We start from the raw sequence: 14,611 nt of genomic DNA, 5'->3' as shown, positions 1-14,611 counted from the left end.
ATGTGCGACACACAATGAACCACCTCCATCACCACTACTCCCACAATCATCTTCCCTGGTAAGTCATAGGGGAGGGGAGGGGAGGGGTGTCAAGTGGATCACACCATTCGTGGGTGGGTGCATTAAGATATAACAAGATAATTTCAAAAACCCCTTTTAATCAAGAAATAGGAAGAGCACTTTTCAAATCATGTGTCTCGTGTGTCAATGTGGTATATGTGTGCCACACATGGTATCTCCTGCGTCACCTGCGAACCCTCCTCACTCCCCTGTATGGGTCAGATGGCAAGGTGAGTCGGCGAATGCTTATTGTCACACTGTGTTGCACCCAAGCAGGCCCCACTCAACAGGATTACCCCTTAGAACAAACCCTCCTCTTTATGGAGTGCAAGTGTTAGCCTCCTCCTCTTAGGACATTTATCAATACACAAGATATTCGCTCTGTGCACACCAAGGATTTATCAAAAGTTCGCTTATGTGTGTCCACCATAATTAATATACCACATGCCAAGCTAGTAACTGACACCCCTATCACTCTGTTGAGTACCCATCTCTATTGAGTGGTGTGAGAATCTCAAAGAGAAGGAGGTAGGACACAACCTAACATGCTCAATCACAATACCAAGGCATGAACCCATCAATACTCATGTGGATTGGATTAAGTGCCTTACCTATTTTTTGTTGTTGTGTTGCCATGGCAGTCATTGTGGTGGTTTCCTTGAAGTGGTGGTCAATGATAACTCTTGGTCGATGATAGCTTCTCCTCTACGACTCGTTCCTTCTTCTCGTGTCTAGCTTATTTCTCCTTTTCTCCTTCCTCCCTTTGACACGAGTCACTAGCCGAGTGTGATGATGATTATGATATCAGTGGTGATGGTATGGGAGGCGATGTGGGTAGTGTAGGTGATGAGAAGGACAGTGATGATGGTGGAGTTGGTGGAGGAGACGACATGGGTGCTGCCTAATGTGTGGTGGATGTGGCCGTGAGATGGCGGCATTGCTGGAGGTGGAGATGGCCCTATGCAAGTTTTGATTCGATTATGATGGTGAGTATGGAGCTGACGACAGTGGTGTGCTGGAGTTGATAGAGGCCATGATGGTGAGATGATAGTGGTGTAGGCCACCGCATGCCATGATGGCGAGACAATGGTAGAGGTTGTGATGGCAATGCAGGCCATCGGAGGCCATGATAGTGAGATGATGGTGGAGGTCATGATGGTGGTACAAATGACAGTGCTAGAGATGGTGGAGGCCGATAGCGTGGGCTTGCAGAGCATACCGATGGTGATGATGATGGGTTGGTGGAGGGGATGATAGCTATGCTGATGGAGAAGAAAATGAGGATGATGGGGAAGGAGATGAAGATGACAAATTTAAAAGTCTAAGCTTCCAAAAAAAAGCTTTAGATAATTGATGATATTTTTTAAAAATAAAATATAAATTAACATTACAACAAACCTTAAGTTACTAACTCTTCTAACTATTCTAACTCCTAAAGGTACTAATTCATTAATCTACCAACTACACCCTAACAAGTTTAATGAAAAAAGGAAGGAAAAGAATAACCATTACCTTACCGAGACTAACATACATGCCTTACAAATAATATTCTTAATGATACTACAACAAAAATCACCTTCCCCCTATTTCAAGCTAAACCATGCTAAAAGCATTACCAAAGGAACAAATCCTAATTGCACTAAAGTATGTGGCTCACCTTAACCAAAGAATCATTTTGGAGTTGGCAAAATGTGCCCCTCCTATTCTGCTTTGTGGAACATGCAAGTGACACCACAAGCTCAATGTGCCCTTGGTCTCGACAATGGAATCAAATGTTGAGCCTTGGGCTCCCCCTTATTATTTCAAGCGGTTGATCACATGATGCATTAGGCTAGCTCTCACCTAGCCTCCTGTATGTGGCAAGTAATCCTACCCTTGTTGTGAGCCCCCTAGGCCTTCCTTCAAGCTTTAAGGTAGCACTAGTTGACTCCACGATTCATGCAAGCCCCCAATTCCTTTGTTAACCTCTACAACTCTTCACAAGGAAGATGAGAGCATGAGACTAGGCATGAGAGAGCATCCATGGGAAGGGAAGGAAGCTTCACCCTTGGTCCCTCACTCCCCCCCCCCCCCCCCCCATCTCTCTCTCTTTGTCTCTCCTTAGCTCACAAAAGGCAAGAAGGTAGAGCAAGAAGTTAGCACACACAAGAATAGCCTTTTCTATTCATATTCATCCCTTTTATACCAATTTTTAGGGTTAGGCTTTCCCCTTGTCCCTTGGGCACCCTGGCCATCTTTTGGCCAAAAGATCGGTCTTCTCAATCTTGCACACCTTAAACCATATTCATATGCCATGTTCATGTGTTAGAACTTGCATAGGAGGGAGCCTTGCTCCTCTCAAGGTAGTGTCACAAAGCCAAAATAAATTATTATAATTCCCAATATCTTCCAATATCTTCTTAACCTTCCAATGTTTTCAAAAAGTATTTGAGAATTAAAGAGTCTTCTAAAATCTAGTTAACATGTGTGTGCTTGAATAGGATGAGGGGGGACTACTTTTCTTGAACAACAATAACCCCTCATGAAGTTTGAAAACCATTCAAGGGTACCCCAATGGCATGAGGGGACCTTTTTTTGTGATTGTGATTGAATGTAGTCCTTGCATGCTATATTCTAATGGGGGTGTCTATATATTGTATGTGCCTAAATAGCATGAGGGGGACTAGTTGTCTTGCAGAATGGCATCCCCTCATGCTATTGTGATAAATGTGTTTATTACATGTGCCTCCCAATAGTGTGAGGAGTACCTTTCCTTCATGTAGGATAGACTTCGTTTAGGTTGTCTAGGCACAATCTGAAGACTATCGAGGAGTGCCCTAACGACATGAGGGAATCTCATTTTGCATGACTAGAAGGTGGTTACTTTGCACTCTTTGGACACACTTTGGGTATTTTTGTTTCATTTGTTCAATATTTTTGGTTCCTTTACTTTGTTAATACTTGTAGAGAGAGCCAGGTATGCCACAATGGCATGCATAAGGTTTTAGGAAATAATTTCCCCTAGAGCACAAGGATTCTAGAGTGCTTATCCTAGATCTCAATGGGGCATTGATGAGCCACTATAGGAAAAATGATTTCATTCCTCCTAAGAATGTAAGATACTTAGAAGAGGTTAGAACTACTACTAACATGCTTATGCTCATAATTTTAGGAGTAGCTTCATTTTAACTATGATGTCTAGAGAATTTTATAGTCTACATATGGGGTTGTGTAAATGGAGACAAAACTAGGAAAATACTTGCAATAAAATTTCTTGAAATAGTTTCGAAGTTGATGTGTAATATATTGAATTAGTCTCATTGTGTCAAACACTTTCAAAAACTACCACAAATTTTGATACAAATAAGCTTGTCTTCTTTAAGTGTCAGATAGATTTTTGGGCAAAATTCCCAATGTTCAATAACACAAACACACTAATTATGGATAATTCATCATAAAAATGCTTCAAAAAGTCCCCCTAATTATTGTTTAATTATCCCAAAATTGAGAAGCTTATCACGCTTTTCCAAAAGGGCTTTTATTTGACATAGTCCTGCAATGGTGGAACCAGTTGGGGAGACCATTGGATGATGAAAGTCTATGCATGTTTTGAATCAAAGAAGTGATCCTTGTACTGAACATTTGTTATCAAATTCTTTTTTATACATGTTTACTTGGTGCTCGTGCACCAACTTGTATATGTAGCAAAATCACTTTGTACATATTTTGCTAGTACTTGCGTACCAACTCATAAACATGTATAAGCTTTTGCGTATATATTTTGTATTAATTCCTACATTTTCCCCTTAAAATATAGCTTCTTTAAAATGAGGTGGTTTATTTAAAAAGTGTACATGTACATTAAGCATGACACTAGGATTTGACTAGATATGCACATGCCAACATGCATACTTCGACTTGTGTCTGCCACACACACATGCGCGCGCGCATTTTTGGACTTCTTGAGGACATACTTCCATAGCAGGAGCTACTATTTGAAACTTGGAGTGTGCCTATTAGATGGACTCAAGGTACACACACACACACACACACACACACACACACACACACACACACACACACACACACACACACACACACACACACACACACACGTTTTTGGACTTCTTGAGGACATACTTCTATAGTAGGAGCTACTATTTCAAAATTGGAGTGTGCCTATTAGCTGGACTCAAGGTTTATCTTACCCTTTAAATATTTTCCCTGCATTAAATTGTCTTGGCCACCACTTGGATGGTGCTACATGTCTTACTCCCTTCATAACCTACACTACCAAGATGCTTTGTTTCTCACCCCTTCCTTTTGTTGTTCTTAACCTTTTTACAATTACATTTCTTTGCTTGTTTGTTTGATTCATTGGTTTCATATAGTACAATTTTAAATACAAAAAATGCTTCCTTTATAAATTTCCTTCTCTAGAACATTAAATTTACTTGACTCCCCCATTTCGATTTTAGTGTAACTCAACCTAGACTTATCCCTACTTCTCTTCATTATAATATTATATACACCCCTCCTACTTATTTTGATTTCATTACTTAAATAACCCCCTCCCCTCAATTTTAACCTAATAACTCCAATATAGTCTCTTACTCTATAGTACATACACCTTCTACTTATTTGTTTTCATTATTTAAATAACCCCCCCCCCCCCCCCCCCCCCCCCCCCCCCCCAAATCAATTTTAACCTAGTCTCTTACTCTAACCTAACTCCAACCTAGTCTCTTACTCTATAGTATATACACCTTCTACTTATTTGTTTTCATAACTTACTAATATGGCCTTAACCTCGCCCTTTTAAAACCTTGCTCCAACCTAGTCTTCACTTCCATTTCATTTTACATTATCTCCATGGTTCTTCCAACTAATTTTATTGCATTTTGTTCCTCTTTGATACCCTTCCCTTGCTACTTTCACATGGCACCACCCCACTTATTAGGCCTTCTTCGATACCCTTCCCTTGCTACTTTCACATGGCGCCACCCCACTTATTAGGCCTTGCCATTCATAACATTTGTATCATTTTTGTATCTTCCCGCAAATACATTAATCTTAGAGAAAATTCTCCCTCTTAAAAAAAAATGAATTGCATGCTTTTATTACTCACCAGCTAGCCTATCACACTTTCCTCCCTAACCAGACTGTAGTTGTCTGCCCTGAACATGCTTTCAATTTAACTTACGCTAATTCTCATGTTATTCCTACAAACTCTACATGATCTTAAACACTTCCTTCTCATCAGAAAGCCCTTTTCTCCTACCCATCATGTTTATTTCTTGTTGCTGGTAACCATGAGAGGAACCTATCGTCCCTCCATGTTGCTCTTTGGATATCGTATCTCCATCATCCAACTTTCCGCCCTTATGCATACAACCTCCTAATTCTTAATGGCACATCACACCTGCCTTCTGCCTCCATGGTGCTAATGCCATCAACACAAGGTTGCCCTCTGCTTTAAATCTATGAGATAACCTCCTTTTTAGTCCCTGGTGGTCCCCCTCCTCCACATGTTGGTGTTCTCATGATGCTTGTTGCAATTTGACTTCCTATGGTATAGGCCTATGTTACCCAGACTCTCACTACACCACATTTTCTTCATCTATCCCCTTTATCACCTTAATTTTTTCCTCAAAATACCTCTATTTTAGCTTTTCTATTGTCTTTTATAGGTCACTTTGTTGCTCCAAAAGCAAAATTTTAATATATAATCAAAAAATATTTTACCGTAACTCTCCTTCACTACCCCTTCCCATGACCTACCACGATATTGTACATGTCACTTAATGATCATTATAACCAAGAAGTTCACTATTTGATGATCATCACTACCCCTTCCCATGGTTTTCTAAAACAATTTGGTTGCCTACTAAGGTGTAACCCTTATTTGAGAACTATACATCATCACTTAATGATCATTATAACCAAGAAGTTCACTATTTGATGAGGTCTTTGGCTTTGTTTATGTATTCATTGGCTACCGCATTTATTCTATCCTTCCTCAAAGATGTACCTTAAGCGCCATCCATATACATTGTATAAATCACCCATATGGTGATCCCCTCTATTCTACACACTCTTTAGATAAATCTTGATGTCACCTATATAATGGCACCGCTTTTTGGCATTAGACCCTCCTAAATTTTCGCTCTCATCTCATTCTTAGTATGTCCACATTATTTGCAATGGTAGTCATCCAACTAGTGGAAAGTAGTTTAACACTATGGATATTAATAAGACAAATCTTGATGCCACCTATATAATGGCACCACCTTTTGGCATTACACACTCCTAAGTTTCTACTCTTAGCTAGTTCTCAATTTGTCCACATTATTTGCATTAGTCATCCAACCAATATAATGGCACCGCTTTTTGGCATTACACCCTCCTAAATTTTTGCTCTCATCTCATTCTTAGGCTGTCCACATTATTTGCAATGGTAGTCATCCAACTAGTGGAAAGTAGTTTAACACTATGGATACTAATAAGACAAATCTTGATGCCACCTGTATAATGGCACCACCTTTTGGCATTACACACTCCTAAGTTTCTACTCTTAGCTCGTTCTCAATTTGTCCACATTATTTGCATTAGTCATCCAACCAATGAAAATCAATTAAGCACGATGGATGAGGTATTACTGTATAAGGTTGGACATGAATTACAACTAGGTGAGGTTGTTGACACCTGGAAAATGCATTAGAAGTCATGGTTCTTACCCTTTTCTTTTGTATGGGTGAAGGTACTAGACTTCACCCTTGCCCATATCATGGTGTATTTCTATTGGATATACGTATGTTGCAAACTATTGAATACATTCCTTTAATACAATTTGGTTAAAAATATTCTCCTTCCATTTAATATTTTACTATTGTAATACCTTTTGGTTTTTCAATTTGTAAGCAATGTCTGTTTGTTAGACTACAAATGGATCGTGGAATTTCTAAATTTCGGCTCGTATTCTAAGTTCCTTAATAAATGCCTTTTTGTAACACACACACACGCGCGCGCGCGCACGCGCACACGCATGCATGCACACACACACACACACACACGCATGCACGAGCACGCGCACGAGCACGCACGTGCACACGCACAAGCACACACATGCACACGCACAAGCACACGCACGCACGCGCACGCGCACGCACACATGCGCACGCGCACGCACGCACACCCACACACACACACACACACACACACACACACACACACACACACACACACACACACACATGTGGAACCACCTACTCGGGGGTGTGGCTTATCCATACAATGAGAAGAGTTTCTTCATTTTCTAAAAATTGAAGATAAATAAATCTTTGGGGCATCATATGACAATAGTCCAACGTTGGTAGTAGGCTAGCTCATAGTCCTATTTACAAATAGATCAAATGACCCAAGCATATCATTGGGGACATCTTATGTACATGTTAAAAGTTAACATACTTTTTAGCTACACTAGGAGAACCCATTGTTTATGCCAATCTCTAACATATTGATGTTAGAGGTTGACTTTATGTCCACCTCACATCATCAGCTATCTTTTTCAAGCTTGAACACCTAGAACACTGCAAATTAAATATTAAGTTGATTGACATGATCCTTTCCAATAAAATACTTATGGAAATGAATAGGAGCATGAAAGTAGATGCCACATGTATACATAGATCTCAATAAGCTTTTGTACTTTTGAGCTCTTAGTCAAGTCAATCTAATACCCCTTAGCTTGGAGGATCCATTTTCTAATATACATTCTTTTGGTTCATGTTTGGTAATGCATGTACTTTATGTTTTTGTTTTTTTGTTAAATCAGGACCATATTGTCAAATTATTGGCATCTTGCTCTAACATCTTTGACCATACAATATTTAGTGTGTATATGGGCTTAATCTTGGTGCATTAAGCAATGTACTTTTGGTCTCAATTATAATTATGTCAATGGTTTCCTAACAAAAGATGCTAGATTGTTGTTGGTGAAAGTTCATCAAACATGTATGAGCATCCTCTCCATGCAATTCTAGAACCCTTTGAGTCCATTTGGATCATGAGCCATACTTTTTGAAAACTTATCCTTGAAACCAGTGTGTTTGATGTAATTAATGAACCACATGACCAATAAAATTCATGTCAAGCCACATGACTAACAAACTTCATGTCAAGTTATCTTATCTTTTACTGTGGTAGAATGATTTAATGCAATAATTGAATGATATAATGTGATACTTGAATGAAAGTCCCACTTGTACCTCTTTTTGAAATGTAGCATGCAATCACATGATGGAAACACCACATAGATCTATGGTTTAAATAATGGGGGATCATTATCTTGTGTGCAGGGATGGTAAAGCATTCACATATACACTCTATGACTACACAACTATTAAAATGCATAGATGAGTCAAGCTTAAGGTTTGGGATTGAAGATACACCAATATTTTTGTTGTTGAAAGCTTAGGTCATGTCATGTCCACAAAGTGGCCCTTTAATATTAAAACTAGGGTGTGTCTTGAAGTGTTTGTTGAGAATTCCATCTTAAAAGGTTCGCACAAGGGAGGGGTGGATACATGGTCTCTTAATGTGCTCATTTTAAAAAATGCAAAGAATCCACATATAATATTTCTTGTGCCAACATAATGTTTGGTCATTGTGAATGTTATAAACTCTAGGTTGCTTAAATTAATTGTAACTTGGAAGAGAAAGAAAGCTATTATGACTATTATTTCTAACTTTTATGGTACATGCTATTTTAAACATGTTTGGGAGGAGCACAATCCAATTGTAAACTTGAATGATTAGATATATAAGCCCACTAGAACACAGGGTTGGTAGAAATAACTTACTACTATATAACTCACAAAATAACATGATTCCTCCTTCATGTCCATCCTTCCTCCAGTATATTATACTAATGTATCATTTGTTACTTGTGCACGTGTGAACATGAGTCCATTGACTATAGACTAGCAAGATGGTGCAACATTTGTTGTGAACAATATGGGCTTGATATCATTTTCCCACCAGAAGGGGTACAAGGAAAGAATGATAATGCTATACTTGAAGCATCGATACTGAGATGTGTGTCATCAAGTGCAGACACCCAAAAGATCCATTGATGTTGTGAGCTCTCTGTTGTAAGGTTGAGGCATGTCTTTTTTGCTAACCCTTGTTTGTCTTAGCCCTGCTACTACCCGAACTATTTATCCTAAACTTTCAAGTAGTTGCCTTTGTCTCTTTAAGCCCCTGGGCCCTTCACCCTAGGGCCTAGACTAGTTACCCTAAACTTTCAAAAGTAGTTGGTTGGAGGGGCTGGGGAAAGGATGGTGGGCTTGCTACATCCATGATCCTACAGTGGGCTCGAGTTCCTCTGGGGTGTGAAACAAGAAGGATGTACACGTGTGAATCAAGAAGGATGTACACGTGGCTCAGCACAACTTTGAGTTGCAATTGCAGTGTGGAAAAAGATGGTGGTCGGCGTCTTGAAGCGCTAGACGTGAGAAGTCAACCCCCCCAAGGGGCCAAGTGGCAACTGGCAAGGCTCCAGAGTCCAGATGCCGAATGAGGAACCTGGGCTGCGGGCTGTGGTCTTAAGATACTAAGGGACAAATTGACAAGGAAAGTTCCGATTTGGGAAAGCGAGGAACGTTTGGTTAGAGCGTTAGAAGTCAAGACTCAAGTCATGACAAGCCACATGCTACTTATCAATGACAGTAGAACAAAACCCGCCGTAATGGCTGGCGGTTGACTCTTGCGGGCATGGCGCTCTCTCTCTCTCTCTCTCTCTCTCTCTCTCTCAGAGCGACACTCACACAGAGGACGGAAGGAAGGCAGGAAGGCCCCATAAGAAAGCGTGGGACAGCACGACGTGCATGGCAACTCGGACTCTCTCCCCCGTCTTTATTAAAATCAAAATTAAAGAGGGATTATTAGTATCTTGATATAGTAATTAGGGCCCGGCATGCTCCGAATTTCAAAAATCCAGCGTGTGATAACGTGTGCATTCCGCGGCAAAAATGGCTTTGTTTTTTGTTTTTGTTTTTAAATTTTGCGGTGGGCTGATCACATACATTTGAGAGAGAGAGAGAGAGTAATTAGCCCAAATTCCAATGGTATGCATAACCATGTTGGATGTTTCGGTTATTATATCTTTCATGCCATGGCTCGTCTCCTATGCTCTCTCTCTCTTCTCTTCCTCTTCTTCTTATCCTCCGTCTCTTCTTCTTCCTTTGAGCCTTCGCTCTTCCACATTCACTCTCTAGCCCTCTCCCTCCCTCTTCCCTTGTTTCAGCAGCCTGAGCGAAAGCCTTTGGTTGCTGTTACCCCGTTAGTTTCCTGAGACGTCATCCAATTGATTGGAATTTGGACTACTGCAGGTTCGTTCTGTTGCTGCCCTGATGATACTTTATATGATTTTTTTTAAATGCTACATTAAAGTATCGGTTCCCTTGCAAGTTGCGGTTGTCCGAAATATGTCTTGTTTATTCTAATTGATTATATCTCCATCAGTCACCCACTACACTTGTGTTTGTGCTCCCTCTGTGTGGGGTGAACAAGGCATTGTTTGAGAGAGAGATAGAGAGAGAGATTTCTCTCGACAAGACTCTTGTCATCACCATGGTTCAATGCAGATTAGACTGCAAGAGATTCTAATGTATACATCAATACAGTTCAAACGCACTCGATTCTAATGCAAATAGCATACACATCTATCTCTCAGACTACCATCAGGCCAAGTTCAGTACACACTTTAGACTGCAGAAGACTCCAATGTACATGTCAATAAAGTTCAGAATGCACTAGATTCTAATGCAGAAGACTCCAATGTGCATGCCAATAGAGTTCAGAATGCACTAGATTCTTATGCACACACATACACATTATATCTTAGATTAACATCAGGCCGAGTAACACTTTCCACTATATTATTCATCGCTTCGCATGGTTAGAATTCAAATTCCAATCACTCTATATTAATCACATATTTCTGTGCATGTTTGCCTTTGAGGCTGCAGATTGGACGAGGAACCCAGCAAAGTCCGAGGAATACATCTCTAGAAGCAGAACTTGGGATTAAGGCATAATGACTCTGCTTAACCCCACCCACAACCATGCAGCTATTGAATGCAAAGCCCAAATCCGCCAGTACAGCATCCCCACAGTGGAGGAGAAAGTCCGAGCATCGGAGCGGTTCGACAAAATGGTGCTCGTCACCGCACACCTCGCCGCTCTCCATGATGCTTACATTCTGGAGATGGCAACCCATCCCGTTATTGAAGTTTCTGCAAAACCCCTGAGCCCAACATCAGGTGTGGGTGGCCTGAAGCCATCAACCCTGAAACAGCTCAAGATTGGCAAGGTCCATCGCCGGCGAGTTCTCCATGGTACATTGTGCGTCAAGACCCTCTGCTGCAAAGGCCTGAATGGGCTTTCTTATGTAGTGAATGTCTTTGAGGATGAAGAAGGCATGGCTACTCCTCTCTACCTCAGCAATGCCATGGATGCCAATTGTGGGTCTGCTCAGGCCCAAAGGTTCTACCCTCAGGGCTCCAAAGTTGCTGTCAAGGAGCCGTATTTGACACGCTTGCCCGACGGAGAGGTGATTCTCTCTGTTGAGAAACCAACTGACCTTGTGCTGTTGTGGGTTCCTGATACCCAAGAGGATAACTCTAATACTAGAGACTGTGATAAGAAGAACAAGCAAGAAGTGGAGGATAGCAGAGAGGAAACTCCTCCACCTGGAAAGGAAACAATTTCTCTCTCTCTTGCAAGGGACATGAATAATGCTCTTATATGGATAAAAGGTCACACCAATGTGGTTTGTGATGAGAAGGATTATGCAAGGAAGTTCTCTGTGAGCACCTTGGAACACAAGGTGTCTACAGTGAAGCAGGATGGTAAATATAATTCTGATAATGGTTTTAGGACAGTAGTTATGAAGAGAGAATGTGCAACAGGGCGCCTTGTCCATGGTGGTGGCAATGCTGCCATGAAGGATGAAGAAGAGAAGCATGTTGTCAGTGAAAATGAGAGCTTACATGCTGCATTAAGAAGGGAAGAAGAAAAGCGTGTCGTTAGTGAATATGAGAGTCCACATGCTGCACTAAGGAAGGAAGTAGAGAAGCATGTCGTGAGTGGTGGCAATGCTGCCATGGACGTGAGCTCAGAGGTCAAATGGAGGAAGCTCGAAGGAAAGCAGGACACCCATGATATCAAAGAGGTTGCAGATGGATCGATTTGCACAGAAAAAGGCTCAGCAATGGAAGATATTGCTGAGATAAGGTGTAGGGATGATGTGCAGGAGATGGCAGATGGTTCAAGTTGCACACAGAAAGGCTCAGTAATGGAGGAGATTGCTCGAAGCAGGTGGGGGGATGATGTGACCGAAGTGGCAGATGGTTCAGTTTGTGCAGAAGAAGCCTCGGTAATGGAGGACATTGATAAAAGCAGGTGGGGTGATGTGAAGGAAGTCTCTGGAGATGGTGCATTGAGGGGCGGGAAAGAGTGCTTGATGGAGGCATGTTGGAGGAGAGAGTCAGATATGGCGGTGTTGAAGGTTGCAGATCAGAAGTTGGAGGGAGGGAGAGACAAGCAAAGCACAGATGGGGAGGAACTAGAGCGAGCTATGGAGGAAATTGCTGCAGAAAGTGCGGCAGAAGTGATGCAGAAAGGGCAGGGTGGCGGTTCAGTGGGAGGCGACGGCCTGCCAGCTGCCGGTCTGAGGGCGCAGGGAAACCGGCACTTCCGCAGGGGTGAGTTCCTGCGGGCGGCGGAGCTGTACACGCGGGCGGCAGAGCGGGCGCGGGCAGGGGCGGAGAGGGAGGAAGAGGCGGTGGCGCTGTCCAACCGGGCGGAGGCTCGGCTCCGCCTCGGCGGAGGGGCCCACTTGTCTGCGGCGCTGGAGGACGCGGACGCCTCGCTGTCCCTGCTACGGGGCCTCCAGGTGGCGTGGGCCCCGCTGTCCCTGGCCAAGGCGCTCTTCCGGCGGGGGCGGGCCCTGATGGGCCTCCGGCGGTTCAAGGAGGCGCTGATGTCCTTCCAGCTGGCGGCTTCCGCGGCGGCGCCCCCGCAACACCATCACCAGCATCCGGATCAGCACCTGGCTGACGTCACCGCTAAATGTAGAAACCGCCTCCAGTACGCCCCTAAACTTAGCAAGCGACGGCGCGCCAAGCACCATAAGAAAGGGCGGCAGCCGATTTAGCCCACCTTGCCTCCGCTTTTTGATTGTCTCTCTTTCTTGCCCTTCTTTATCCCGCTCTGGCTTGTCAAAGACGAGCGCTCTCTCTCACACTAGTGACTTTGTAATTTCTAAGAGTGCCAACTTTTGCCTACCAACGCTTTCGGTGATTCTTGGTCTCTAACGTGCCTGAATGGCCATGAAAGCATTAATTTAGTTAAGAAAGTCTTTATTACATGTGGAGTACCCTCTCTACCGAATTCACCTAATAGGGCCAACACCCAATTCTAGCCTCGCTAACACCCAATTCTAGCCCCAAGATATCAATGTGTTGAATGTAAAAGCACAACCTCAAGGGCGACTTTTTAGTCCTATCTCCACCCACATTCGCTGCAACCAGGTGCGAATAGACGCCTAGAATAGCCATTTGCCAATAGCCAATTGTGAATGGCTACCTATTTCCACACCTCGTGGAGTTGAAGTTGAAATAAGTAAAATAGCACATGGTTACATTAAAAGGGGTTTTGTTCTTAGGTATAGTTATAGAAAGTATAGGAGCTTACTCTTTGTCATTTGTAATCTTTGGAAGGTGTATTTTGAATATGTTTTATATAGTTAATAAATATCCTAACCGTTGGACTACATACGTTTAATTTGACAAAATATGGGGCTTAAGGGTTTGGTGATAGTGCTTGCATAACGTGGTTGTGCATACCCAACTCACAAAACAAAACAAAATAATCTAGTTAGCGTTTTCAAACGTAGTGCTTGCATAACGTGGTTGTGCATACCCAACTCACAAAACAAAACAAAATAATCTAGTTAGTGTTTTCAAATGTTGTGAAGATATAATTAAGCGACTTCTAAATGTAAATTGAAAAGTTGGATGGAGCTTTGATGGGATATGTCTATGAGAGGACAATACACCTCTTGTTGGATACCTTGGGCTTGTATGTAGGCTAATGTGAGAGTGTACAACAAAAGAAAAATATGAGCATGGAGAGAAAAGGAGAAGAGAAAGACAATAAGAATGAAAGAGAAAATTGCACCAAATTTAGAAAAAAATGTTAAACGTAATGATGGACTAATTAGTCCTTGCATGCAGTCGAAAGCATTAGTGAGGGTAGAGGATCATGTTGAAGATGATGGCAGCTTTGGAGATGAGGATGGAGACGAAGATAGAATGTGCAACTTGTAGACGTGATCTTGTTGAAAGCAAGGTAGCTTTATAAATATCAAGAATCTAATTGAATTGGCTAACCAATTATATGCGGCCCCAAAAATAGGAGCTAGCTTGTTGAAAATTCGTCGACTAGCACTAATTGGTGACGAAAATGATATCATGGCACTATCTAGGTCTAATCACAATCATTTAGG

At 42.0% G+C, this 14,611-nt stretch overlaps 1 protein-coding gene across 1 annotated transcript; it reads left to right on the top strand.

Moving 5' to 3' along the window:
* Positions 1–10,155: 10,155 nt before the first annotated feature.
* Positions 10,156–13,801, top strand: LOC148038309 (uncharacterized). The gene is made up of 2 exons (XM_087670444.1): positions 10,156–10,430; positions 11,070–13,801. The coding sequence occupies exon 2, from the start codon at positions 11,138–11,140 to the stop codon at positions 13,256–13,258; it is 2,121 nt and encodes a 706-aa protein (XP_087526570.1). The 5' UTR covers positions 10,156–10,430; positions 11,070–11,137; the 3' UTR covers positions 13,259–13,801.
* Positions 13,802–14,611: the final 810 nt, after the last annotated feature.

This window comes from Lygodium microphyllum, chromosome 3 (assembly GCF_053477565.2).
Source record: "Lygodium microphyllum isolate KBCC chromosome 3, Lygodium_microphyllum_v1.1.10, whole genome shotgun sequence".
In the NCBI taxonomy this organism is placed as follows: Eukaryota; Viridiplantae; Streptophyta; class Polypodiopsida; order Schizaeales; family Lygodiaceae; genus Lygodium; species Lygodium microphyllum.
This window is presented reverse-complemented; position numbering and strand designations above follow the sequence as displayed.